This window comes from Lissotriton helveticus, chromosome 3_1, assembly GCF_964261635.1.
Source record: "Lissotriton helveticus chromosome 3_1, aLisHel1.1, whole genome shotgun sequence".
NCBI lineage: Eukaryota > Metazoa > Chordata > Amphibia > Caudata > Salamandridae > Lissotriton > Lissotriton helveticus.
In genome coordinates this window covers 2,085,214,930-2,085,241,062 of record NC_136061.1, presented here as the reverse complement: position 1 = coordinate 2,085,241,062, position 26,133 = coordinate 2,085,214,930, and the positions used below count along the sequence as shown (strand labels likewise).

The following is a 26,133-nucleotide window of genomic DNA, read 5'->3' as shown; positions in this document are numbered from 1 at the left end:
GCTCGTGCCAAGCCACAACAGGTTAATTTGGGGTTTGCTTGTAATTTCACTCTTGAAGAGTGTGTGGTTGCTGCTTGAGTAAAGGTTTCACACCCCTCAACCAGTAGCTCAGTTTCCAACAAAGGGGCTGATTTTGATGTGGTTAGGAATGGCTCTTACCCTCGGTTGGAGGCATGCTAACCGCATCAGAGTCACTGATTCGGTTTCCCTTCCGAAGGGGTCAGTCAGAAGAGAAACTGAATTGGTCTTCCGAATGGCGTCTGACGGGCTCGGAGAGCCCTATCACCATTCGGAGGGGCCCTCAGTAATCCCCCAGCAGGCTCTTTTTCGCAAGGGATTAAGAGGGCAGTTTCCCACTGCCTTTTTGTACCGACCTTTCCAGCACAGAAAGGCATTGGGAAACATCTTTGGGCCCCATGGATACACCTATGGTACCCCTCTGTTTATTCCTGCAACAAATGGCAGGCACCTTGATGATCTGCACCTCTGCTCTTTCAATGAGAGCATGCATTCCGTTTAGAATGCATGCTCCAATTGGAAAGGTATTGGCATGCGACCAAACAGGGTTCGGTAACACCCTACTACCAGGGCTGTAACTGAAAATAGGCGGTCATTTGGTTACAGTTCCTGAGCGATGTCGGACAGGTCCTGGTCTGTCCGACATCTGTCCCAAAGTTGTTGTATATTCAGTATCAAATAACTCAAAAATGTCAAGCTTCAAACCCTGAATATGTTACAGTAATGTAACAAATGTAAGGAGCATACTGGTTTTTTCCAATTAGTGGAGTCTGCAGTGCATTCACACAACCCAGATATATGGCTGTAGGAAATTGGGCTTCAAAGAGCCTACTGCCTTTGATATGCAAATTTGGCTTCTCTCAGAGGTGAGGGGATGCCAACCCCCATGACCAGGGTCCATTTGTTGCAAGGACAGGCAGGACAATTAGTACTCAGAGTCGAGTCCACTCTCAAGCTAGTTCCACCTCTGAGGTGGGCTACCAGATGTTGATACGGAATTTAAAAGTCTGCCAAGATGGCAGAATTGGAAACTCTTCCCACAGTGGGCATAGTTTTGTTTTGCTTTGTTTTGTTTTGCAGAGTTTTATATAGCGCAAACAAGACCCGAACCGAATCGGGTATCAGAGCGCTTTACATAGCACCAGTTACGTTACAAGAGGACACACATTCATTTTTTGTTAGGCACGGGGAGATTAAGTGATTTGCCCAGAATCACAGAATGTTTGGCGTTGTTACCGAGACTCGAACCCAGTTCCTCCAGGTCCGAGGTCGAGCACCCTAGCTGTGAGACCAACTTCTCTCCCATAGTGATTACAGAGTTAACTACCTCATTGGCTACTACCCTACACTCTCCTATAACCCCTAAATCTAGTATTCAGGGAAACCAATAGGACTAGGAAACCAGATTCCTGCCAACCTAAGAAGAATAAGGACTCTGAAGAGCTGCAAGAAGCAAGAAGGGTAGAGAAGCAACTGACTTGGAACCAACCCTGTAGACCTGTCTGCTGTTCCCATTAGATTGTGCTAAAGTAATCTTGTCCTGAAGCTGCTGTGCCTGGGAGGGCTACCTGCCTTTAACAGAGACCCAGGAACTCCAGTGGGGTAATGGGACTGCTTACCTTTGTATTGCAGGCACTCCAAATGAACTGTGAGGACTCTGGACTGCTGCAAACCCAACACCGGAAAGCACTACTATACCTGTGCCCCTTAGCACAAGTTGACGTGGACCAATGGTGCCACTGTGGTCCGCCAACTCTCCAGAGACAGTGTAGTTTCCTGTGCCACTTGCAGCATCTTTGTGCAGGCACCCTGTATCACTACTGTATCTGGTGACAAAAACCTGATGCCTCAGACCACCTATCCACCGGAATATCCTGGCCCGAGGAGAAGAGAACCTAAGTTGTCCCCACATCCCCGAACATCATGAGACCTGGGCCCGCTTGTTGGTTCAGCCTGATTGATCTCCAAGTCCCAGCTTACAGCCTCTTTGCAACTGGACCATTCCCCATTAAAGTGAATGGGACACACCTCTGCACCCGGATGCCCCAGAGCCTCACAAGGTGACCTGTTGGTGTGGCCTTGGACCTTGCCGCATACTCACCTTAAGTCCAGGAGATTGGTCCCGTAAGTCGTTATGGAGTGCCTGAATGTAGTAAATGTTTTTTTCCCACAGAATAACATTGGGCGAACCTGATGCAATTAAGTACCTCAGCACTCAGCCACCACAGTGCTGCCCGAGATGACCTGTTGGTGCTGCCTTACATCTTGTCTCTTACTTAACCTAAGTCCAAGAAATTGACCCCATAAGTTGCTGTGAAGTGGCCAAATGCATTACATTTATTTTCCCATAGGATAACATTGGGCACCTGGCCCTGAAAAGCACCTCTGAACCCGGCTACCCTAGTGACACCCGAGGTGACCTGTTGGTGCTGCCTTGCACCTTGTCCCCAGGAGATTGGTCCTGTAAGTCACTGTGAAGTACCTGTGTGCGGTGTATGCCTTCCTTCCATAGGAATACATTACTGCTTCAGAAATTGCACTGTGTCCATTTTTTAAAACTGTAAGAATACATAACTTGAAAAGTACTTACCTGATCCTAATGATCTTGGTATTAAAATTCATATAAAAGTACGGTTTACTTTCATAAATTGTTGTTGGATTTCTTTATTGAGTGTGGTCACACTGCCTCTGTGTGTGAAATAAATGCTTGCTTAACTGCTCACCCACACTACCACAAAAGAGGGCATTTGTGCCTACCACGAAAGAGAGCATTTGTGTCATTTTTGCCTCTGTAATTCCTTTGGCGTTTGCCTGCACTCTGACACAATGTACCTCTTTTTGGTCTCTTCTCTTCTCTTCTCTTCTCATCTCTTCTCTTCTCTTCTCATCTCTTCTCTTCTCTTCTCTTCTTTCTTTATGCTTCCAACCCCTCTTATTTGTATTCAACACCCCCCAATTGCATCCTACCCCCCCCCACGGATTATTCCAGCGCCCTCCTGGGGGGTAGGGGGGAGCAGTATCGTCCACTTTTGGAACTATGGCTTATAGGAAGAGCCACCTTCCTACATTGGCAATATAATTTTCTTCACAAATACGAGATCTGTTCTTTAAGTAGGCCAAAGAATATGACATCAAGGATATGACTTGAGGATCTTCTTAAGCATGGCAGTCAGCCAACCTGTTGAGAGGTTTACATATTGACAACTGACTATGTTAAATGGGTGGCTGACCTCTCAAGCAAGGATTCATACGCTCTTGCAATGAGTGAGTGCTCCAGATCATGGCAGATGCTGATGCAATTTTTCTTTCATTTTAGAATCATAGCAACCACGATGATGTCGCCGTCGGACGCCAGAAAGGCCTTCCCTTGTTTTGATGAACCAGCAATGAAAGCCACATTCAACATTACACTGATCCACAAACCACAATATGAGGCACTTTCAAACATGCCAAAAATAAGTGAGTTACTTTACAGAATTTATTTTAAGTTGATGCCTATTAATCAACTTATCCAGTACATTAATGTTTTCGGTTTAAAATGGCACTTATTATGGCTAGAAAAACAGGTTTGGCTTATGTTACATACTGAGTTGAGGATGCAAGTTGCTGGTTGGACACAAAGGGTATCAATGAAAATATTTTCTTTAGCCTGCTGTAAAAGTATACCAGTTACCAAATCAGATGCTTATCATTTGATATGAACAAATATATTGAAAAGTAAGACTCGTGGGCAATGCTTGACGCCTCAGTTATACAGTCAGGCTATATAATGTAACTGTATTCTTTCAACTGCCTTGTTTCTCGCATGCATGAAAAGCAATTTGATGTGATGGTTTTTAGAATGTTTCAACATAATAATGTGATTGTGTACCTGTAAACTTTCCCATCACACACACTACTAAACGGAGTAAGGATGCCATGAACTTATGATGAGTAGATCTAAGCTAGACAATTCATTAATGCCCCAATTCCGTCCCAATGCTAAGAGTAGCTAAAATCATTTTTTGGTAAAAACTAATTCCAGGACTGGAACCACTGGACCCCAATACTGAAACAAAGTCTTAAATTGCAACCTCACGCTGTGAGTACATCTGTACAGCTGTCAGGAATTCAGAAAGGCTTCCAGACCTATGACTGGACAGTCATAAACACACCAAGAGCAGCTACAGAGCTACAGGCTTGCTGAATACAAAACTTGTGAACAAACACCGGGGGATTGAAAGAGGGAGGCTGCATAGAGACAAGGTATGCATAGTCTGTGCACATCTGTGGATGCCTCTGTTGACCTGGGTATGCACCCTAAAGCTGGACGTATTGGTTTTGCCAATGCTTCTTTTGAGGTTCAGTTTGAGTGGTGATTTTGCACACGGAGTTTTACGAGGACATCCTGTTCCATTCTACACCCTTTACAGCCACAACTACACATGCTGCTGACACTTAAACATGCCCATTAGTTGGCAGCTGAGAGCTTGAACCTAGGGGATTTTTGCGACCCCTCCACGAGTATCAATTACAAGGGTGAAATGGTATGCATTTGTTCTGAAGAAGACCTCGTCTAAAGTAACGTTTTTAATGGGGGTCGAAATCTCGAATAAATTACTTTGTAACAGTTTATTCAAACAACTGATGCTGTGGGACAGTGTATTACACAAATTACCATGCCTTGCTCAGCATCTAATATACAGCCAATACGTTGTTTTTCCCCACAAAGGACCAGTTACAAAATGCATTTGAAATTTGAATTGATCGTTATAAGAAAACTTATCCAGAAACAAGTACTTATCATACATCAATACATTATTGAGGAAAATAAGAACTTCAGCAATTAATTAATCCAATGTTCATACACATTGTTCATCATGGAGATTTTTACCAATGCGGTCTGAAAAAAACACCACTTTGTGCAAGAACACTCCTTTTAGTCCCTAATATCATCAGACCCAACTGCCAGCCAGTCATTAAGGCCCTCATTAGGATAGCGGTTTTTCCGCATTCTCCGGGCCGGCGGAAGAGTCCGCCGGCCCGGAGGATGCGGAAAAACCGCTGCGGAGCCTTCACAGACCCCCCACCAGATTAGGATGGCTGGGGGGTCAGGAAGACCGTCCGCAGCTTTTCCGCCGCACCGCTGCGGAAAAGCTCTAACATGTCTGGCGGTGTCTATCAGACACCGCCAGGCATATTAGGATGTCAGCATTTCTATGCCTTTCCACGGCGGCATTTCTGCCGTGAAAAGGCATACAGACTTTTGTTTGGGGGCCCGTTGCGGGCCCCCAGGGGTGAAGGGGGGGTGGGGGTGCACATGGGGGGTACCTATGGTACCCCCCTGCATTTGCGTGCACGAAGCGGCAGGCACCTTAAGGTGCCTGCCGCTCTGTGCATGCAAATGCACTGCTTTCATTTTTAACCTTGCGGCGGGTGCTGCTTGAAGCAGCACCCGCCGCAATGTTAAAAATACAGGATGTGACCGCCAGGGTGGCGGTCACATCCTAATTGCACAGGAGGGACCGCCGCTGCCCCTGCGGACGGTCCCTCCTACTCTGGGGTGGCGGACGGACGCAGGTCCGTCCGCCATCCTAATCGACCCTAAATCCCAAAATATCTGCTATCCAGTCAGTCATTGGCGACCAAATCCTCCTCCCATACCTCCTAGCATCCCTCCTCATACAATTATAGAGGGTTTTTCTCCAAGTAATACATGCTTAATAAACATGCGAACCATTGTTAGAAAGTTGGTGTGTCTGTGCTTTTCCAAGCTGTTGCTATGAGAAGGCATGCTACGGACATTGAAATACATATAAAATACAGTTGCCTCAGATGCTCTGGGGAGTCGTTATCGATGCCGAATAATATCTTAGCTAGGCTATTATGAATCTCGGTTCTAAATAACTTCAACCAAAAAGCCTCAATCCCCTCTTTAAATGCCTGTACCCTACCACAGCTGGTGAATAAGTGAACTCTATCCGCGCACCGCACCCCACATCGGAGACACTTATCATCAACTCTCTTGCCCCAACTAAACAGTTTGGCATATGTATTGTGAAGACTAAACATTTTTTTATAGTGCTGGGTTCTTAAACTAGAAGTGAGAAGTACTTCATTCCGAACTCAATGGACACCTGCCTATCTATACCCTCATTTAGGGATGCATAGATCTGGCCAATCTTGCCACCAGGCTGCAGTATAATGTCCAATAGACCAAATTCTTTCAGTCAATATGGACTCATACCTTAGTGTATTTATGAATTCCCTAATCTGTAAATATTTAAATAATTTTACACCCAGCCCAAACTTTGGCTGGAGATCCCCAAATGAGCACAGTTCCTCCTGAAAGAAAAGATCACCCAACCTACTGCAACCCTATTAGCTCCCATCATGAAATGTTGCGGTAAAGGAAGGAGATCACCAACATGGCGTATACCAGTCATATCTGATCCTATTCCATATATATTCCTGGCTGCTACCACAGTCTTAAATCTCACTTTTTTAGCTCAGCTTGACCAGTCTAAGCAAACAGCCCTTTGCTTTCTCCCCTAGGGATAACTCATAAACAGTTGGGATCGGGAAACATGAGACAGAAACATTTGCCATATCCCTCCTTGCTGAGAAACAGAACACCCATGTTTTACAGCTGTGCAACACAGTAATAATACATAAAATTGGGAGATGCCCAGCCCCCCGAACTTGGGGGAAGGTTAAAAACCTCAGGGCCTGTTGTGTTCTTTTATACTGCCATTTAAATTTAGACACATAACCTCTACTATTTTCAGCAGAGAACCTTGAAGCTCAAGAGGTATGTTTCTTAAACAAGTATAACACTGTTGGGAGCACAGTCATCTTCATCACATTTCAACATGGTAAGGTGTAGCCCATTATTTCATCTTAGAACACATCTAATTTTACCTGGTAGTGAATTAATGTTTGAACATAGATAGAGCTAGATTCGCCACAGTGCGTTTTGAAGATTTTGTAGTCAGCATAGCGATATCAGCGTATGCTAACACTTTTGTTTCGTAACTGTTAACCTTTACGGGCTTGATGGTCTAACTCATAAACAACTTATTTATCAATGGATCAATATAAAGAGCAAACAAAATGGGGGAACAAGGCGAACCCTGCCTAATACTCCTAGTGACAGCAATTCTACCAGACTCTAGGCCCATAATTTGAAGCAGAGCTGATGGAACATGATACAGCGCCCTTATCACCTTGATTAGACCTGGGACAAATCCTGACACCTGGGTATTTCCCAGGGGTACCCCTGAGACACCCTATAAAACACTTTTTCTTCATTGAGGAGGATCATAGCAACTGGGTTCCTCCTCACCTGAGCGCTGTCAAATATTGTGATAATATGTCTGACGGTGTTTAGTTTCTTTGCCCGGTATAAACCTGCGCTGCAGTAATGGGACCATTTGGGCAATGATCCTCCCCAGTCATGTCAGCAGTGTCTTTGAATACAATTTGGCGTCTGCATTGAGTAGTGAAATAGGCCTGTGGTACGCAGGTTTATCTGGTGGCTTACCCTTTTTCCTAAAAATCAATATAAAATTGCCTTCCCAAGGGTTTGGGGGAATCTCCTACTGCTGCATCTCGAGAAGCAATTCTAGCAGATCCTTGGGCAGTTCTGGGGGAAATGGCTTATAAAACAACAAGGGAATTGTGTCAGAATCTACAGCTTTACCGGAAGCCAGAGCTTGTAATGTGTTGGTTACTTCCTCCAGTGTGATATTGGATTCTAATGCACTGGCTTCCTCCATTTACAACGAGTCAGTCTTTATGTTCCTGAGAAATTCTTCCATCTGAACCAGTGAGGGTTGGTTATTTTCCCAATATAATTCATTAAAATAATCCTCAAACACTTTGACTATATACACTGGGTCAGTAGCTAAACTGCTATCTTGCTTGATGCTATTGATACCGCTATCTACATCCCTTTGACGGATATGGAGGGCCAGTTGCCTACCGACTGTCCCTCCATATTCTTAACTTTCTGTCTTGTGCATCTGGAATTTTTCCACCAACTTCATACTGTGATAGTTATTTAACATGGCTTTGATTCCCGCTATTTTCTGGTGGGTCTCCAGTGCATCCTGGCCTCCTGTGATCAGCTCAATACGTTGAACCTCCTGCTTAGCTAATTGCTCATACATCCCGCCAAACTTTTTAGCCCGCAACCTCTAATTATACAGAACTAAGCTAATAGTCCCCACATACTCCCACTTTTAGCACATCTCATACAATCCTTTTTGTTGCACTGTCTATTATCCTCGAAGAAATCAGATAAACACTTTCTCATGTGATCGACATTAAGAGTGATGAGAAGCAATTATTTATTGAAAGTCCTCTTAGCCTGGCCCCTAGCTGCCCCTATATCAGACAGGTCTAGAATCAAGGGGTTGCGGTCAGAGACAACTTTGGATAATTTCCTAATAGCATCCTTGTCTACTAGCCCTGAAGATATTAGAAAATTGTCCAGCCAGTCATACTTTTTGTGCGGGCAAAAGAAGTATGTATATCCAGGGTCTGGAGCTTTCATTGGGTACTAGACATCCACCAGCCCTTAACTACCCATAAGGTGTGTCAGTGCTCTGTGCACCTGCGGTTTCCTCCCCCAATACTTTTTATAAGTTAAAAAATATGTTTATTGGAATTTTTTTATCATACATCAATACTTCGTAATATTAAATGTTTGAGAATATATAAGAGTCTGTATTAATATTACACGTGTTGTTTAGGAAAAGGAAAAAATGTGCTTTAAGAAATATAAAGATCTGGTTCATTTAAGCCACGAGAGATAGATTATCAAGAAATAACATACTAAGCATTGCTATTATAAATAATAGGGAAGTGAGGGAGGCTGAGCAACTTCTTGTATCTTGGGGCTATGAGCAAAGGATCTTTTTGCACTGTTATCTAAAAATTGTGTAACAGGAGACCATAGATGTACACGTTTCTTAGCAAGAGGTATACGAATGCTGTATCCAATCTGTGATTATGACAGACAGCGTACCACCAAGCCAAATAAGATAATTTAGACTTATCTTTCCAGTTCTTTGTTATCTGTTGAAAGGCAACTGCCAACAACAAGTCTATGATTTGCACTTGCGGTTGACTCATAGTCCAATCGACAGATAGGCTACCCCAAAAAATATTAGTGGATGAAAAGGGGGTTGTGGAGTGAAAGATAGTACAGACTTGTTTCCAAAATCTAAGTAGAAACGGACATGCAAAAAGTAAATGTTTCAGATCAGCATGCTTAAGGGAGCATTACCAGCAGGTGTCAGGAATTTCAGCATTCATTTTGTGTAAGGTCATAGGTGTCAATAAAAGCCTATTATAAAGAAAGAAAAGAGTTTTTGTAGTATTTGCTGGTTTGGATGATTTCCTAATGTTTGTTCAGATCTTGTTTCATTGGTCAATGGGCTAATTTGTGCCTAGATCTGTTTCCCAAGAGAGCTCTATTTTTGTTTTATCCTTATTAATACAAGAGTGTGTCAAGCGGGAATATATACATGAGACTTTAGGATTCATACGGAGAAAGTTGTACCACGTAGAATCATTCAGGGAGGAAGAAGAGATTAGAGCTTGAAAATAAGTATGTGCCTCAACTATTGCAAATCATAGAACAGAAAACTTTTGATGAAAGGAAGGGGGTAGAGCACGCCTGTGAGGATGTGAGAAATGTGAGAAATGTGTCTTGCTAAAGTAGTTGATGTACCAAAATGTAGTCCCTTATTTCTCCTTTTGATTAGTATATATTTATTATGCCAAATGGTGGAGATGAGAAAGGAATTAAGATTGTTTGGGGTACAGTGAATTGCAGAATTTAATAACTTGCAGGAGTGCTAAATAACTGGCGTGGACATCTTTTGTGGTTTGCAAGTGAAAGATATATATTCCTGAAATCAGAAAGGTGAAAGGAATGACTGTTCTAGGTCAACCCATAGTGGTGAGTCCAATGAGGAATCAGATACCCTGTGGGATAATTGTCTCAATTTAAATGCTCCATGATATTTAAGGAAATCAGGGAAATTTACACCTCCCTCCGACTTTGGATGTGACAGTCTTAATAGCGACATTCTAGATTTTTTTTTGTACCATAAGAAAGATAAAGGATTTAATTGATCTTAGGAAACAACTTAGCTGGTATAGTTACTGGAATGTTGGATAGAATATAAAGTATGATAGGGGTCAACATCATTTTGATAGTGTCTAGGTGTCCCCACCAGGAAATTTAAAGGGGGTGCCATTTTGATATGAGTGTAGATAATTTATCTAAGCATTTATCAAACTCCAGAGAAATTGATGTCTTACTAGAAGGGGTAAACCATTGGCTGAGGTATTTGATATGTTGGGGGCTGCATGTAAAATTAGAGATTGAGAAATCCACTGGTCAAAGGCAATATTTCACATGTTTTCATTATTTAGTTTATAACCAGATACCGCCTTAAAGGAGTCAATCCCCCTTAAAAATGCTGGAAGTGTAGATTGTGGGTGAGATATAAACACTAGTAAATCATCTCCATCAGCTGGGAGTTTGACCTGTTGGGTGTTGGATGTAAAACCAGTTATGGAATGGTTTTGTCATATTCTAGATAGGAAAGGTTCCAGTTAAAATTAAACTTGGTTAAAGGGCAACCTTGATGTAATCCACTCTGTAATGTAAAGTAGGGGGCAGTAAGGCCATTAGCAAAAAAAGCAGCTTTGGGTTTCGTATAAAGTAAGGAAATTAAAGAAATTATTTTTGATCCAAATCCAAACCACTTGAGTGTGTGGAAAATGAAAGGCCAATACACTCAATCAAAGGCCTTCTCCACAAGGCAATCATTGCAAGGGGGTCTGAAAGATGTGACGTTTTCGATAATACATAAAAAACAAGCATATGTTCTCAATAATATAATTCCCTCTGACATGTAGATGAGGGAGATATGATTCAAGCCGAAGTGCTAAGGCTTTGGAGAATATCTTGTAGTCAACATTGACTATGAAAATGGGTCTATAGGTTTTGCAATAATGTGCATCTTCTCCCTCTTTTGGGATGAGGCAGAATAAAGCTTCCAGAAAACCTGATGATTTAAGTAATCAAGAATAGAGGATATGAGGGTGTGTAAATGCGGAAGAAGTATTTAGGTTTATCTTTACGAAGATTCTTCAGTGCATTGAGCCTTTCTGTCTGTGTTATATCGGATTCTAAAATGTCAAACTATATCAAGGGGTCTGCAGACTACTGCTTGGTAGAGAGATAATGGGATATGCCTGCATTTGAGGGTGCATTCTCTGGTGTGTATAATGATTTGTAGAATTGCACAAAGTCTTGAAAAATTTCAGAACCTTTATGCCATGCTGTATGATTTGCGTCGATAATGGATTCAATTTTAAGTTTCGTGCAGCAGCTTTATTGAATGGAAGGCAATATTGGGAACTTGACTAAAATGAAAGTATTTGTAAAAAAGGTGACAAAAAAGAATTTAGGATCTAGAAGTAGGGAATTATTGAAACACCATTATTTTGGGAATATCCAACTAAATCCAAACAGGGGCATGATCGTAGATGTGAATGGGGCCTATTTCCGCTGCTTGTAAAGATTGAGAGACATTGTGCGAAATTAAAATATGATCAATTCTGGATTGGGTCTGATGGGGTGGGGAAAAATAGGAGTATTATTGTAAAGAGGTATTGCATAGTCTCCGTTAGGTTTCGTTGCTTAATGGGTTGTAGAAAACCTTTATGAGCTTTGTTCCGGATGAAAAAAATACAGAATTGTTGATCTAGAAAGGGATAAACAACTTGGTTGCAATCACCCACAAATAAAACGTTTTGTGCTGGGTAGTTTGCTAGGAATTGGGAAATTTGGGACCAGAAAAGAGCATCTGCATTGGTAGGGGCATATACATTGAACAAAGAGACTGGAGTTTTCCCTGTCAGTAAATTGGCAAACAACCATCTGCCTTCATCATCTGATTCTTGAGATATAAGTTTAACATTTAATGCCTTTTGACCTAAGGTTATAACACCATTGCTCTTGCCATCGCCAGGTGAAAAGAAAAGTTCCCCTACCCAATTTCTTTCAAGTTTTAGTGACTCATTTAAGTAAAGTGAGGCCCTTGCAATAAGGCTACATTACCATCCAATTTAGATAAATATGATAGAACATGTTGTCTTTTGATGGGGGAGTTTAAGCCTCTGACATTCAATGTAAGAATTTTTAAAGACCCAAAATGTTCACACAAAGGAAATAGAGAAATAAACCAGCAATGATGTATCAACCATAAACCGAAATCTAAAAATACAAATCTAATTATAACGAGAATCAAGAATTTGTTAGTGAGAGAAGAAGTAAAACAAGAGGTACAAAAGTGGTAGTGAAAGATAGTATGGAAAAAAGAGAAGAACTGAAGAGAAGAAACAATTTAAATTAATCACAGAAGAAAGTTGATGCTTGATTCAATAGAAACACAGAAAATACCTACAAAAATTCCCAAAATATAGGGGAGGGGGGGCATGAGGTCACATGGACTGGATGACACAAACAACATGAAAAAGGGAAGGCCATATAACGAGAAGATGAAACCTGTAAGGAGAGAAAAAGTTGATTATCACCTAATAACTTTTGTTAAGTATAAACTATTTCCATATTCTTTTGTAGAGAGATAATAGAAAAATATCTTATATGACTGTAACGAATAGAAGAATACTATACAATACAGTCAAAGATTAGTTGGGGATTGGTACTTGCTTAGTACATTATTGTGCACTATATTATGTTTGCGGAAAAAACCTAATAAACAAATTTTAAAAAAATACATTCGAAGATTATTCCTTCTGTTCTTATTTTCCAAGTTTTCAACTTGTTTCTGAAGAGATGCAACTTGAGAATGAAGAGAATTTACCTTAATAATGGTTGACCCTAGAGACTCAATATTATGTTCATCTGTAGTGATTCTTACTTCCATTGGCGTCTGTTTATCTGTGAGCATATGTAGTTTAGAATTGGTCTCCTCTAAAAATGAACGTAAAGCATGTATCTCTTCCAAAAGAAGATCCATAGAGACAGTCGAGACCTGTTTTGGAGAGGATGGAGGGTTGCTTTTCTGACTTTTAGTAGGTGCTTTACTTGGTGCAGAAGGTACAGAAATATTGCATGCGGAGACACCTTTTAGGCAGGGAGGCCATTGAGTCATCCATTAAGGTGAGATGTGTGAGGAAATTTGACCAGTTTATGTGCTTTTGAGTAGAAGGCGTCAACAAAGTTTTTGTTTTTTTCAATCTGCACCCTTGAGGAGGCAGTAGTAAACAGGTTAGAACATTTTCAGCGTGAATATCCCCTTGTATTATTCTTATATGAATGCCTGCTTGGAGCAACACTATATAAATTGATTAGAAATTAAATAGATTAGAAATTCCTTTTTAAGCATAAGCATGTAAAAGTGTCATATCAATGCTTAATTTAAATAAATGGGGAGCGTTATTGAATCAAGTATGTAGCTTTTCTGTGAGAAGTTGAATTTTTGGAGGTATGTGTTCCAGACTCCGCCTAATAAATAGGCTTTTTAACTCAGGAAATGTCACTGAATGAGGCAGAAGTTACAGTCTATTAGTTATTAGGGTCCGATCTGCATGAGACCACTCACCATGATGCTCTCGGAACCATTTCTGATTTTTTTCCTGAAGTGGAGAGGATTTTGTTGAAACTGCCAGCGTTCAATTTATTTGGTTGTGTAGCTCGCTAAAATGATGGATAGCGTGCTGAGGGGACTGCCATTGGTAAGGAGAGTGGAGTTGAAGGTAAGCAAGGCGCCAAGGTGCAATAGATTTACTGCTGCATTGTCGCTATTTCACAAGCTTGCGACCTGATTTTCAGGTGTCTGCAAGCTATGTGAGAGTCACCAGTGGCGCCTTTCTGTGAGAGTTATGCGGACGCCACCATCTTCCTTGGGTGCTAATCACGCCCCTCCTCCTCCCCAATACTCTTATGGCCTACCGACAGCCAGAAGTAGGGTTTATTTTTTAAACCTTATTCATCATTTTCCACCAACATAAAGCGAAAAAAGTGAGACATATAGCAATCAAGAATTGAGAAAACCTCAATAAGAGGGAATTGCAGTCATGGATGGGGGAGTAACAGTGGGGAGCACAGATCCTATACAATGATGTCTTGGCTGGTGGTGTATAAAGAGGGCATGCAGAGGTGAAGAGCCAGGGGTTGAGCTCTGGTTGTCAGGCTCCAAAAAGAGCAAATAGGTATGGAGAGATTGCCAAAAATCTTTAAGTCTAGCTGTGGGGAGGGGGGTTCAGTGTGTCAATAACTTCACTTTTTAGGTCACAGTATGTCATGCTCTGAAGCCAAGCCTTAGTAGTGTACTGGGGATGCTCAGACGTGAGTCCCAGGCACTCCACACCACTGGAATCAAGCTAGCCGGGCTGAAGAGAGGTGTTACCTCGAAACCGGGCCGGTCCTCGGATGCTTGTTTCCGTTCTGGGAAGGACATGGCTTTTGTAGTTCGGACTGGACTGTTCCCATGGGGCACAGGGTCAGCGCCGATTTGCATATCGCCATTGTCTAACCCAGGGTGGTGTGGAGTGGAAAAACGATGGATTTGGGCCCAGATCTTTGGACTGGGGTGAATGTGTGACATTGATCCACATTCTGTCCATCATTGTTGTGTTTGCAGTTACCGCTCTAAGTGTACTGGGGATGCTCAGACGTGAGTCCCAGGCACTCCACACCACTGGAATCAAGCTAGCCGGGCTGAAGAGAGTTGTTACCTCGAAACCGGGCCGGTCCTCGGATGCTTGTTTCCGTTCTGGGAAGGACATGGCTTTTGTAGTTCGGACTGGACTGTTCCCATGGGGCACAGGGTCAGCACCGATTTACATATCGCCATTGTCTAACCCAGGGTGGTGTGGAGTGGAAAAACGTTGGATTTGGGCCCAGATCTTTGGACTGGGGTGAATGTGTGACATTGATCCACATTCTGTCCATCATTGTTGTGTTTGCAGTTACCGCTCTAAGTGTAGTGGGGATGCTCAGACGTGAGTCCCAGGCACTCCACACCACTGGAATCAAGCTAGCCGGGCTGAAGAGAGGTGTTACCTCGAAACCGGGCCGGTCCTCGGATGCTTGTTTCCGTTCTGGGAAGGACATGGCTTTTGTAGTTCGGACTGGACTGTTCCCATGGGGCACAGGGTCAGCGCCGATTTGCATATCGCCATTGTCTAACCCAGGGTGGTGTGGAGTGGAAAAACGATGGATTTGGGCCCAGATCTTTGGACTGGGGTGAATGTGTGACATTGATCCACATTCTGTCCATCATTGTTGTGTTTGCAGTTACCGCTTTAAGTGTACTGGGGATGCTCAGACGTGAGTCCCAGGCACTCCACACCACTGGAATCAAGCTAGCCAGGCTGAAGAGAGGTGTTACCTCGAAACCGGGCCGGTCCTCGGATGCTTGTTTCCGTTCTGGGAAGGACATGGCTTTTGTAGTTCGGACTGGACTGTTCCCATGGGGCACAGGGTCAGCGCCGATTTGCATATCGCCATTGTCTAACCCAGGGTGGTGTGGAGTGGAAAAACGATGGATTTGGGCCCAGATCTTTGGACTGGGGTGAATGTGTGACATTGATCCACATTCTGTCCATCATTGTTGTGTTTGCAGTTACCGCTCTAAGTGTACTGGGGATGCTCAGACGTGAGTCCCAGGCACTCCACACCACTGGAATCAAGCTAGCCGGGCTAAAGAGAGGTGTTACCTCGAAACCGGGCCGGTCCTCGGATGCTTGTTTCCGTTCTGGGAAGGACATGGCTTTTGTAGTTCGGACTGGACTGTTCCCATGGGGCACAGGGTCAGCGCCGATTTGCATATCGCCATTGTCTAACCCAGGTTGTTGTTGGGGTGGAAAAACGATGGATTTGGGCCCAGATCTTTGGACTGGGTTGAATGTGTGACATTGATCCACATTCTGTCCATCATTGTTGTGTTTGCAGTTACCGCTCTAAGTGTACTGGGGATGCTCAGACGTGAGTCCCAGGCACTCCACACCACTGGAATCAAGCTAGCCGGGCTGAAGAGAGGTGTTACCTCGAAACCGGGCCGGTCCTCGGATGCTTGTTTCCGTTCTGGGAAGGACATGGCTTTTGTAGTTCGGACTGGACTGTTCCCATGGGGCACAGGGTCAGCGCCGATTTGCATATCGCCATTGTCTAACCCAGGGAGGTGTGGAGTGGAAAAACGATGGATTTGGGCCCAGATCTTTGGACTGGGGTGAATGTGTGACATTGATCCACATTCTGTCCATCATTGTTGTGTTTGCAGTTACCGCTCTAAGTGTACTGGGGATGCTCAGACGTGAGTCCCAGGCACTCCACACCACTGGAATCAAGCTAGCCGGGCTGAAGAGAGGTGTTACCTCGAAACCGGGCCGGTCCTCGGATGCTTGTTTCCGTTCTGGGAAGGACATGGCTTTTGTAGTTCGGACTGGACTGTTCCCATGGGGCACAGGGTCAGCGCCGATTTGCATATCGCCATTGTCTAACCCAGGGTGGTGTGGAGTGGAAAAACGATGGATTTGGGCCCAGATCTTTGGACTGGGGTGAATGTGTGACATTGATCCACATTCTGTCCATCATTGTTGTGTTTGCAGTTACCGCTCTAAGTGTACTGGGGATGCTCAGACGTGAGTCCCAGGCACTCCACACCACTGGAATCAAGCTAGCCGGGCTGAAGAGAGGTGTTACCTCGAAACCGGGCTGGTCCTCGGATGCTTGTTTCCGTTATGGGAAGGACATGGCTTTTGTAGTTCGGACTGGACTGTTCCCATGGGGCACAGGGTCAGCGCCGATTTGCATATCGCCATTGTCTAACCCAGGGTGGTGTGGAGTGGAAAAACGATGGATTTGGGCCCAGATCTTTGGACTGGGGTGAATGTGTGACATTGATCCACATTCTGTCCATCATTGTTGTGTTTGCAGTTACCGCTCTAAGTGTACTGGGGATGCTCAGACGTGAGTCCCAGGCACTCCACACCACTGGAATCAAGCTAGCCGGGCTGAAGAGAGGTGTTACCTCGAAACCGGGCTGGTCCTCGGATGCTTGTTTCCGTTCTGGGAAGGACATGGCTTTTGTAGTTCGGACTGGACTGTTCCCATGGGGCACAGGGTCAGTGCCGATTTGCATATCGCCATTGTCTAACCCAGGGTGGTGTGGAGTGGAAAAACGATGGATTTGGGCCCAGATCTTTGGACTGGGGTGAATGTGTGACATTGATCCACATTCTGTCCATCATTGTTGTGTTTGCAGTTACCGCTCTAAGTGTACTGGGGATGCTCAGACGTGAGTCCCAGGCACTCCACACCACTGGAATCAAGCTAGCCGGGCTGAAGAGAGGTGTTACCTCGAAACCGGGCCGGTCCTCGGATGCTTGTTTCCGTTCTGGGAAGGACATGGCTTTTGTAGTTCGGACTGGATTGTTCCCATGGGGCACAGGGTCAGCGCCGATTTGCATATCGCCATTGTCTAACCCAGGGTGGTGTGGAGTGGAAAAACGATGGATTTGGGCCCAGATCTTTGGACTGGGGTGAATGTGTGACATTGATCCACATTCTGTCCATCATTGTTGTGTTTGCAGTTACCGCTCTAAGTGTACTGGGGATGCTCAGACGTGAGTCCCAGGCACTCCACACCACTGGAATCAAGTTAGCCGGGCTGAAGAGAGGTGTTACCTCGAAACCGGTCCGGTCCTCGGATGCTTGTTTCCGTTCTGGGAAGGACATGGCTTTTGTAGTTCGGACTGGACTGTTCCCATGGGGCACAGGGTCAGCGCCGATTTGCATATCGCCATTGTCTAACCCAGGGTGGTGTGGAGTGGAAAAACGATGGATTTGGGCCCAGATCTTTGGACTAGGGTGAATGTGTGACATTGATCCACATTCTGTCCATCATTGTTGTGTTTGCAGTTACCACATCACACTGCCCCAGCGCAGCGCATTCTTTCTCTTTGCTGGTAGTAAAGTAACAGCTGTGAATCTGAGTAAGTTCTTTTGGACGGATGCTAAATTACCGAGAGCTGCCAACAGGAGAGAGGTATCTAAAGTCAATGAAATCATGCGGGAGAGACCAGAATGTGGCAATAGCTGGACAATTCCTATTCAAGTGGGAAAAGTCGGACAAGCTGGAGGGGTCAAGTTTGGCAAGACCAGCGGGAGTGGTGTGAGATCTGTGCAAAAATCGAGAGTGAAGTAGTTTATGACGACGGTTGGGAGATGTCAGTTTAGTTTGTGCACCGCAAAAGGACCAGTTCTTGTCACAGATAGAATAGGTTAGATCTTTTTCCCATTGCTGTCGAACCCTACCATCATAGGTGCGTCTGAGGGCCATGCAGGTGTGGTAGAGCTTAGTTCCCAAATGAAACCCATCAGAGTATTTTTTAACCGTGTAAGGGAAGTCTACAGGGGCGGGAAAGAGGGTAAGTGGGGATATTGGAATGTAATGTCCCATGTAGTCAGTGGAAAATCAATGTATCCATGTAAGTGACATCAGCAATTTTGGTGTCCACGGAATGGGATAACTCATAACCATCAGGAAATAAGTTACTGAGCGTGTGGAGGCTGTGTTTAGTCAGTGTGCTTTGAACACATTTCTCGATTGTAAGATGTAGCCGTAGGTTTTGTGAGGGGGAAGTTCAGTGGAATATAAAAGTCATAGCCCAGGACTATACTGAGTTTCCAGCAGGTCCAGCATGTAGTAGACAAGGTCTAACTATTTGAGGGATCTAGTTTGAGACCCTCTGGCAATTGGGCAGTTAGGGGCATCTGGTCTGCCAGATCACGTTTTTATTTAGCATAAGGTATACGGGTGTCCAAATGATACCAATGGAATGCAAACTGAGACTGGGCATGCAGAAAATACGTTTGACAATCAGGGACTGCAAAGCCATCCTGTCATGAAGGAGAATAAGAGATCAGAGGTCTACGATCGGCCCAGATCAGTTTTAAAAGGAGACTACACAAGGTGACAAAGAAGGAGTTTGTCAGAGGAATGGGTATGTTTAAAAAGAAATACAAAATCGTGTGAAGATAACCACTTTTATAATGGCTATACAACCTGCAATGGTGAGAGAAAGCTAAATGCATTGCTCGGTTTGGACTGTAAGTCTGTTGATGGCAGGACCATAGTTAAGGCAAATCACTTGTTTTTTGTCCCCGTGTAAAATAACGCCCAAATATTTAGTAGTATCTGCACACCATTTAAGGGGATACTCGTAGGGAGGAGGACCAGTGACAACTGTAATTAACTCAGGGATACTGAACAAATAATATAATGTCATCAGTGTACATAGATATGGGGAGTGGCCCAGGTTTACAGTGAAGGCATCAGTGCATGTAGTGTTCTTGGAGGTGGTGAATCAGAGGGCCCATAGCTAAAGTGAACAATAGGGGTGAAAGAGGAAATCCCTGCCTGGTGCCCCTGGATATGACAAAGGGCTCAGAAAGAGAGCCATTGAGCTGTATGAGGGCAGTAGGGTCTGAGTACAGGAGCGATATGAGGGCGATAAACCCAGCGGGAATACCAAACTTCTGCAGCGTTGCGTGGAGAAAGGGCCACTCTAATTGATCATAATATTTCTCACCATATAGAAGGGCCATCACAGCGGGTATTTCTGGGGAGACCCTATTCAGTACAGAGAATATGGCACATAGATTTAGTGAAGTGAACCTATGAGGAACAAACCCAGTTTGGATTAGGGAGATTATCTGTTCAAGCAACAGCGATAATCTATTGGCCATTGCTTTGGCCAGGATCTTATTGTCAAAATGAAGCAAATAAAGGGGCCTGTAGGAGGCACAGAAATTAGAGCTGTTGCCAGATTTAAGCAGTAAACAGATCACATAGTAGGTGAAATGATCCCTTTGTCTAGGGTTTCAGCAAAAACATCTAGTAAGTGGAGGAGGAGAATACTCTTGTATGCCTTGTAGAAAAATCCAGTAAGGCAATCAATGCCTTAAGGAATTTCCTTGGCTGTGAAAAGTTTGCTTAAAAATTGGAATTTGACAGGGCACATAGAGTTCCCACTAAAAGAAGGAGCAACCAGCCACATCCAAGACCCATCGTCTGCAAACCATTAAGGTACCAGCATGTGGAGCTCATCCTATCCTTAGTGAGGAAACAAAACCACATTATATGGAATAACAACAAAATCTTCAATGCACAAGATTTTTCAAAGGCAACAGTTGATACCAAGAAAAGGTTTTGTGATCTTCGACCCAGACGAAGAGCACAAAGCGCTGGGATACCAATTCTCATTTGCTGGCCTATGCAGATTCTGCGTATTTGTGCAAGGTACCCCTCATATTTTTAAACCTGGAGAAGCTCTTAAAAGATTCCTGGATAAAGCTGAAGAAAACAAGAGGGACACATCTACACCAAGCTACCCAGCGGTTAGTTCGAAATGCTGACTCTCTCCAGAGCATGGTAGTTCGAGTCACACTGATTCTTCTAAGTCTCTAACCTTCCTTGAGCACTCACTGATTTGAGTCAGACAGTGTGCCATTGTTCATGTTTGAAATTATGTGAATGCTGTTGTACTAGGAGGCAACTAAGTATTAGAATATAAGTCTCCCAAACCTATATATTGTTGACATATATCTTAGGAACATGTTAATTCCTTGTATTAATCATCGTGGTACACCGCGATATGACACAGCAGATATTCATGGCAGTTAATTCTGGCATTAAAGAAAACCATCCTTTTCATTATTTTAAATACTCTCAATGCTCTACATGGCCTAAATGTTTCAAATGTCTTAAATACTTTCAAACCTCTAAATGTGATAAAAATTCTAATGTCCTCAGGCTAAATGGAAGGGTTTATAAGGATATTTGTTACGAAGCATCAGTTTAACTAGTGTCCCTATAGAGGAATGCTTTCCTTGTGTTTGCCTTGTTTGTTGTGATCATGTAGGGGGGGTTATTTAGGGGTTTTGGAAGGGGGTAAAGGGTATTTGTTGATATGTTATCTTTTTTGGATCATCTGATTCTTATTTCTTTTCCTTCTTCCTCCTCTTTTTTTCTTTCACTGCTTTAATTTTTGATTTTAGCCATTGGAACACTCAGCCACCACAACCACTCTAACATCACCTATGACTCAAAGGTTCCACCTTACAAGCAATCTCTTCCACAATCATTAACACAAGTGTAAGCTGCTCAATTGTAAAGAGACTTGTAACTAAAATGGAGTACTCTAAGCAACAACAGGTTCTATGTTTACATGACATGGTCTCCTTCAAATAACAAATGACACACCAACAACATTGAAATATTAAGTTAGTATCACTAACCGTGAAGGGCCTGAACCACCCAGCTAAAAGAAAATAATCTTAGACTATATTTGTAAGCAGAATGCGGATAGTATTCTACTGCAAGAAACAAAAATTGACGCTACTTAACCCCTACCGCGCTACCGCGTTTTCCCGCTGTGCGCTAGAATAAAAAAAATGGCCTGTTTATGACAAAGCCAGCACGTCATCCGCGTAGCGCAGGTAACGCCCATGACGAGCTGGCTTTGTCATTAGCGCTGAAGGGGTTAAACAGAATCCCTATGCAAGAATAAGTTCACGGATGTTGCCTACTCAGCTACAATAGGTAAGTAAAATATAGTATTGACACTGGTGACAAGGAAGGCCAGTGCAGAATTGTCGTCATTCACGGCTGACGAATAAGGTAGATGGATGAAACCAAAATTAGAAAGACAAAATTCGGCACTATACATAGCAAACATTTATGCCCCCACTGGTGATGACCCTAAGTTCTGGGAGGACCTAGCAATACAAATCAAATCCATTGCAAAAGCCGAAATCTTAATAATTGCCGGGGTTTTTAATCTCCCTCTTGACCCCACCCTTAATAGAAATTCTGCATGTCAATTTAGGCTGAATAGAGCTCTGAAGACCTTAAAAATCTCTGCATTAAATATACCATGATAGATGCATGGACGCTACAAAATCCACCAGAAAAAGACTACACTTTCTACTCACAATTCGTACTCTCGTATCGACAATTTTTTTATCTGAGGCAACTCAACTAACAGAATAGACCAAACAACTATTGAACCAAGAGTAATATCAGACCACTTCTGTATCACTATCTCTATAACAGATCAAACCCCCCATTAAGAGAGCCTTTTTGGAGATTCAATGACGACATTCTTAACTCGAAGTCAAATAAAGCAATAATTGAAGATGCGATCAAAAGTTTACTAAATGAAAATAAAGGAAATGATACTTCACAACTCACCAGATGGGAAGCTCTGAAATCTGTCATCAGAGGAGTGGTACTTAAAATAAAATCAATCATGAATAAAGAAGCTAATGCCAAGCTATTGAACTTAGAGAAGTAAATAACCAAATTGGTAAAACTGCATATACTTAAGAATGATACAGTGACTTTAAACGAAACGCTAAACAAACAATTATGAATTCAATAAAATTATCAGCACAAAAGCGGGGGTATGGATAAAAAACCCAGAAAAGACTAAGATTATGCGAGGTAAATAAAGCAGGAAACTCACTAGCCTCATATCTAAAGTACAAGATACAAAAGTATCGAATCAAGGCCATTAACCCCTTCGACGCTCATGACGAGCCCAGCTCGTCATGGAGTTTCCATTGGTTTCAATGGAAATTACATAGACCCCCATGAACATGCCTTAGCATCCAAGTGGTTAAAGATGAGGAAGGTAATATACACAGTAACCCCCAAAGGAACTTCAGTAAATTCAAGTGCCTTTTACCCAAAATTTACACAAGGCTAACTCCAATCTCCTGCAGTCCAATATTAAGAAGTATCTAGAAGAAATATCACTTATCTCCCTTCTAGAACAAGAAATGGCTTCAATTAATGGTCCAATTAACCTACAAGAAATTAAAAATGCCATCAAGAGCATCAAATCAGGGAAGGCCCCTTGGCCGGATGGCTACAATGCCACCTTCTATAAAGCATTCACAGACCAGATAAAACATCCGTTCCTAAAACTTTATGAACAATTTGCCTCCACTGGACAAGTTACTGGAACTCCAGCAGAGGCCACTATATTGGTAATCCCCAAAGAAGGCAAAGATCCTCTCCTTACCAAAAACTACCAACCGATATCTCTGATTAACATTGACAGAAGTTATATGCCATGATTTTAGCCAAACGGATACAAAAACACTTACCTAAACTTATTCACCCATCTCAGATAGGGTTCCCCAAACAAAGACTATCAAGCGATAAATCAAGAATATTTTGCCATGCGATATAAAAGTGAACTTATCCAGCTCTCCAACGGTATCCATAACACTAGATGCAGAGAAAACTTTTGATAAAGTAGACTGGATAATTTAACGCCTGACTCTAGAAAAGATCCATCTGGGTAACAAATTAATTGCCATAATTATGGCACTATACAAGGACCCATCAGCTAAAGTCAAGGCAGGGGGAGCGATCTCAACTAGATTTCCGCTTAAGCAAGGGATGCCCTCCCTCACCAACACTTTTTTTTACTGACAATTGAGCCCTTCCTAAAATACTTAAGCGAGAATAGGGATATAACAGGTCTTGCTTTTAGCAAGATGAGCTTTAAAGTAGCTGCTTATGCGGATGATGTTCTAATTGTTACAGAAAATACTGAGAAAGCCAACCCGGCTCTCATGTAGTCGGTATGTGAGTATTCAAATGTCGCTGGAGACACACTTTAAGAAAGATAATGCCAAAGTTAAGTTACAACCAAAGAGATAAAGGAATGCTAGGAGATTTAGGTTTAAAGTGGCAAACAGGCACAATTTAATACTTAGGCCTTGCGTTCACTAACAACCTCATTATGACACTGAAGGAGAATGAGGGCACATTATTAAAGAAAATCACAGACTATTGAATGGATGGTCACCAAAATTCCTCTCCTGGTGGGGTTGAGTAGAGACAATTAAAATAATGATCAGTCCCCTCATTAATTATTTAATCAGCATGCTTCCAATGAGACTTTCAGAAGATCCTTAGCAACTTCCTATGGCAAGGGAAATAAAACAAGAATCACATTAGAACAATTCAAATTGGCCAAGACCAATGGATGAGTGGTCTCCCCAACTTCAAGGCATACCAGACAGCCTTTTTATGTAAACATGGAGCAGACTGACTTATTGATAACCCGGTTTATCAACCTGTGTGGCTAGAGGTAGAGAAGAATTTGATCCACCCCTCCTGCACTTATGAAAATGAATTTGTCTATTTTACCCCACTCTAAATACATCATACAAAACACAACACATGCATTTTCCATATGGAGAAGCGTTCCTCCACTAAATTTAGCAATGCAAATATGGCATCACTTTGGCATAATCTTAAAATGAAAATATGGGGCCAGACACTGTATTGGCAAGAATGGTCACAAAAAGGTATTAATTTTATATAGGACCTAAATGATGATACTTCTCCCAAGTCCTTTGCCAATCTTAAGACAGAAAGAAATACGGAGGCATTAGACCTATACAAGTTTTTAAAGCTCAAGGTTCAGATTGGAACACTGTCTATAAAACTGGCAACACTGTCACTGATACCCAAGCTAGTTCAGCGTAACATAGGAGGACGTATGCTATTCAAAGTGTATAATCTAGTCCTACCTGAGCCTTGCAAGTAACACAAGGAGAATGAAAGAAAATTGGAAATAGAAACGAAATTGAATACAATCAAGCTGGACAGGGAGCTAATACATAGGACACATTTCAGAAATAAAATCTCACCCACATTCGCCCAAACAAAATTCATGATCATTAACAGAGCGTACTGGACGGATAGGATTAACCTTATCACATCTCCCCTTTGCTGGAATTGTAACACACAGGAAGGCAACCTTGCACACATCCTATTCCACTGTCATTTGCTCCAATCCTACTGGGAGAAGATCTTTGATTACATTAGGTAGACTCTCCACGTCATGCCGACAAAATATTTCTCATGCATACTTCTGGGTTTCCTGAGCAATAATTTACGTAATGATAATGATCATGACCTACTTGATCTAATGCTTACCCTGGGTTTTAAAGTTATCTTTTGAAATTGTAAGAACTACAAGGCAGTATCATCCAAGATGTGGCAGGAATGGTTAACCTATTTGAGAGGAGCAAACAACCTAACTTTACAACTCACTCCTTGGTGCTCATCCCATACAAAAATGTGGCGCTCTGTTGACTCCTCACACCTTCTTTTCCAACCTCCATGAACGGCAGTGCTATTGCTCCATTACAATAGTCAGTAATTACTTTGTCATATGAGAAGTCAGTAAATTTGTCAGACCAGTGGAAGTTATCCCTGACGTCGCACTGGATGCTGTGAGGTTCCATTGCTGGTTCTTTTTCTTCTCCTTTCCTTGTGTATTGTCTTTTTATTTGTCTTCACCTTAGCTCATTGCTATAATGGAACACCTATCAGTTCCCTTAACAAATGTGGATGGTATTTTTAATGCTGAAATAAAAGACCAGTGAAATCAAAGAAGACTTACATTTAAGACCTCAGATATCTTCGATTAAATATTTTGTACACATCAGCAGCGCTCATCGCCTATCCACTACTGTTAACATTCCCTTATGCTTTTACAGAACACAAGATAAATGCTTATGTCTTGAGTTCCAGAATATAATTCTAATTAATGGATACCAGAACTTACTGTGTTGTTTTTATTATTTAATTTTTGTTGTATACATTCAGAAGACCTTAATAGAATTATTTGAAAAACCAAAATTGAGATTGACCTGTGGTGAGCCAGACCAAGGCTATTTCCTTAAAATATGCCTAGTGCAGCATATTGTCAGGGTTTAAGTGTGAAGTGTATAAGGACTTCTAATATGATACTAAATCGCATATGATGTCTTCATTAGCAGTAACTCGGGGCACCACTGTCCAGACGGTGTTCAGCAATACATCCAGGACCTCGCCATATTTATGAGCGCGGAGTATTTGCCAGGATATGCGGTCTTCCTCTCGGCAAAGTCCTGGAATTCTGCAATGAGACCTGATCACCTGTGTAGGGGAAGAGGGATTAGATTGGGTAGAGTTTGCCTTGTCGATGCCGATAATTTTGGCCTCTATT

The 26,133-nt window shown here is 42.7% G+C and overlaps 1 protein-coding gene across 1 annotated transcript in view; it reads left to right on the top strand.

The window, feature by feature from the left end:
- Positions 1–26,133, top strand: part of LOC144824117 (aminopeptidase N-like) — a 532,705-nt gene that overhangs the window by 48,314 nt on the left and 458,258 nt on the right. The window contains exon 2 of the mRNA XM_078683229.1: positions 3,335–3,477. Coding sequence (XP_078539355.1) covers positions 3,335–3,477 — 143 coding nt within the window. The remainder of the gene's footprint in view (positions 1–3,334; positions 3,478–26,133) is intronic.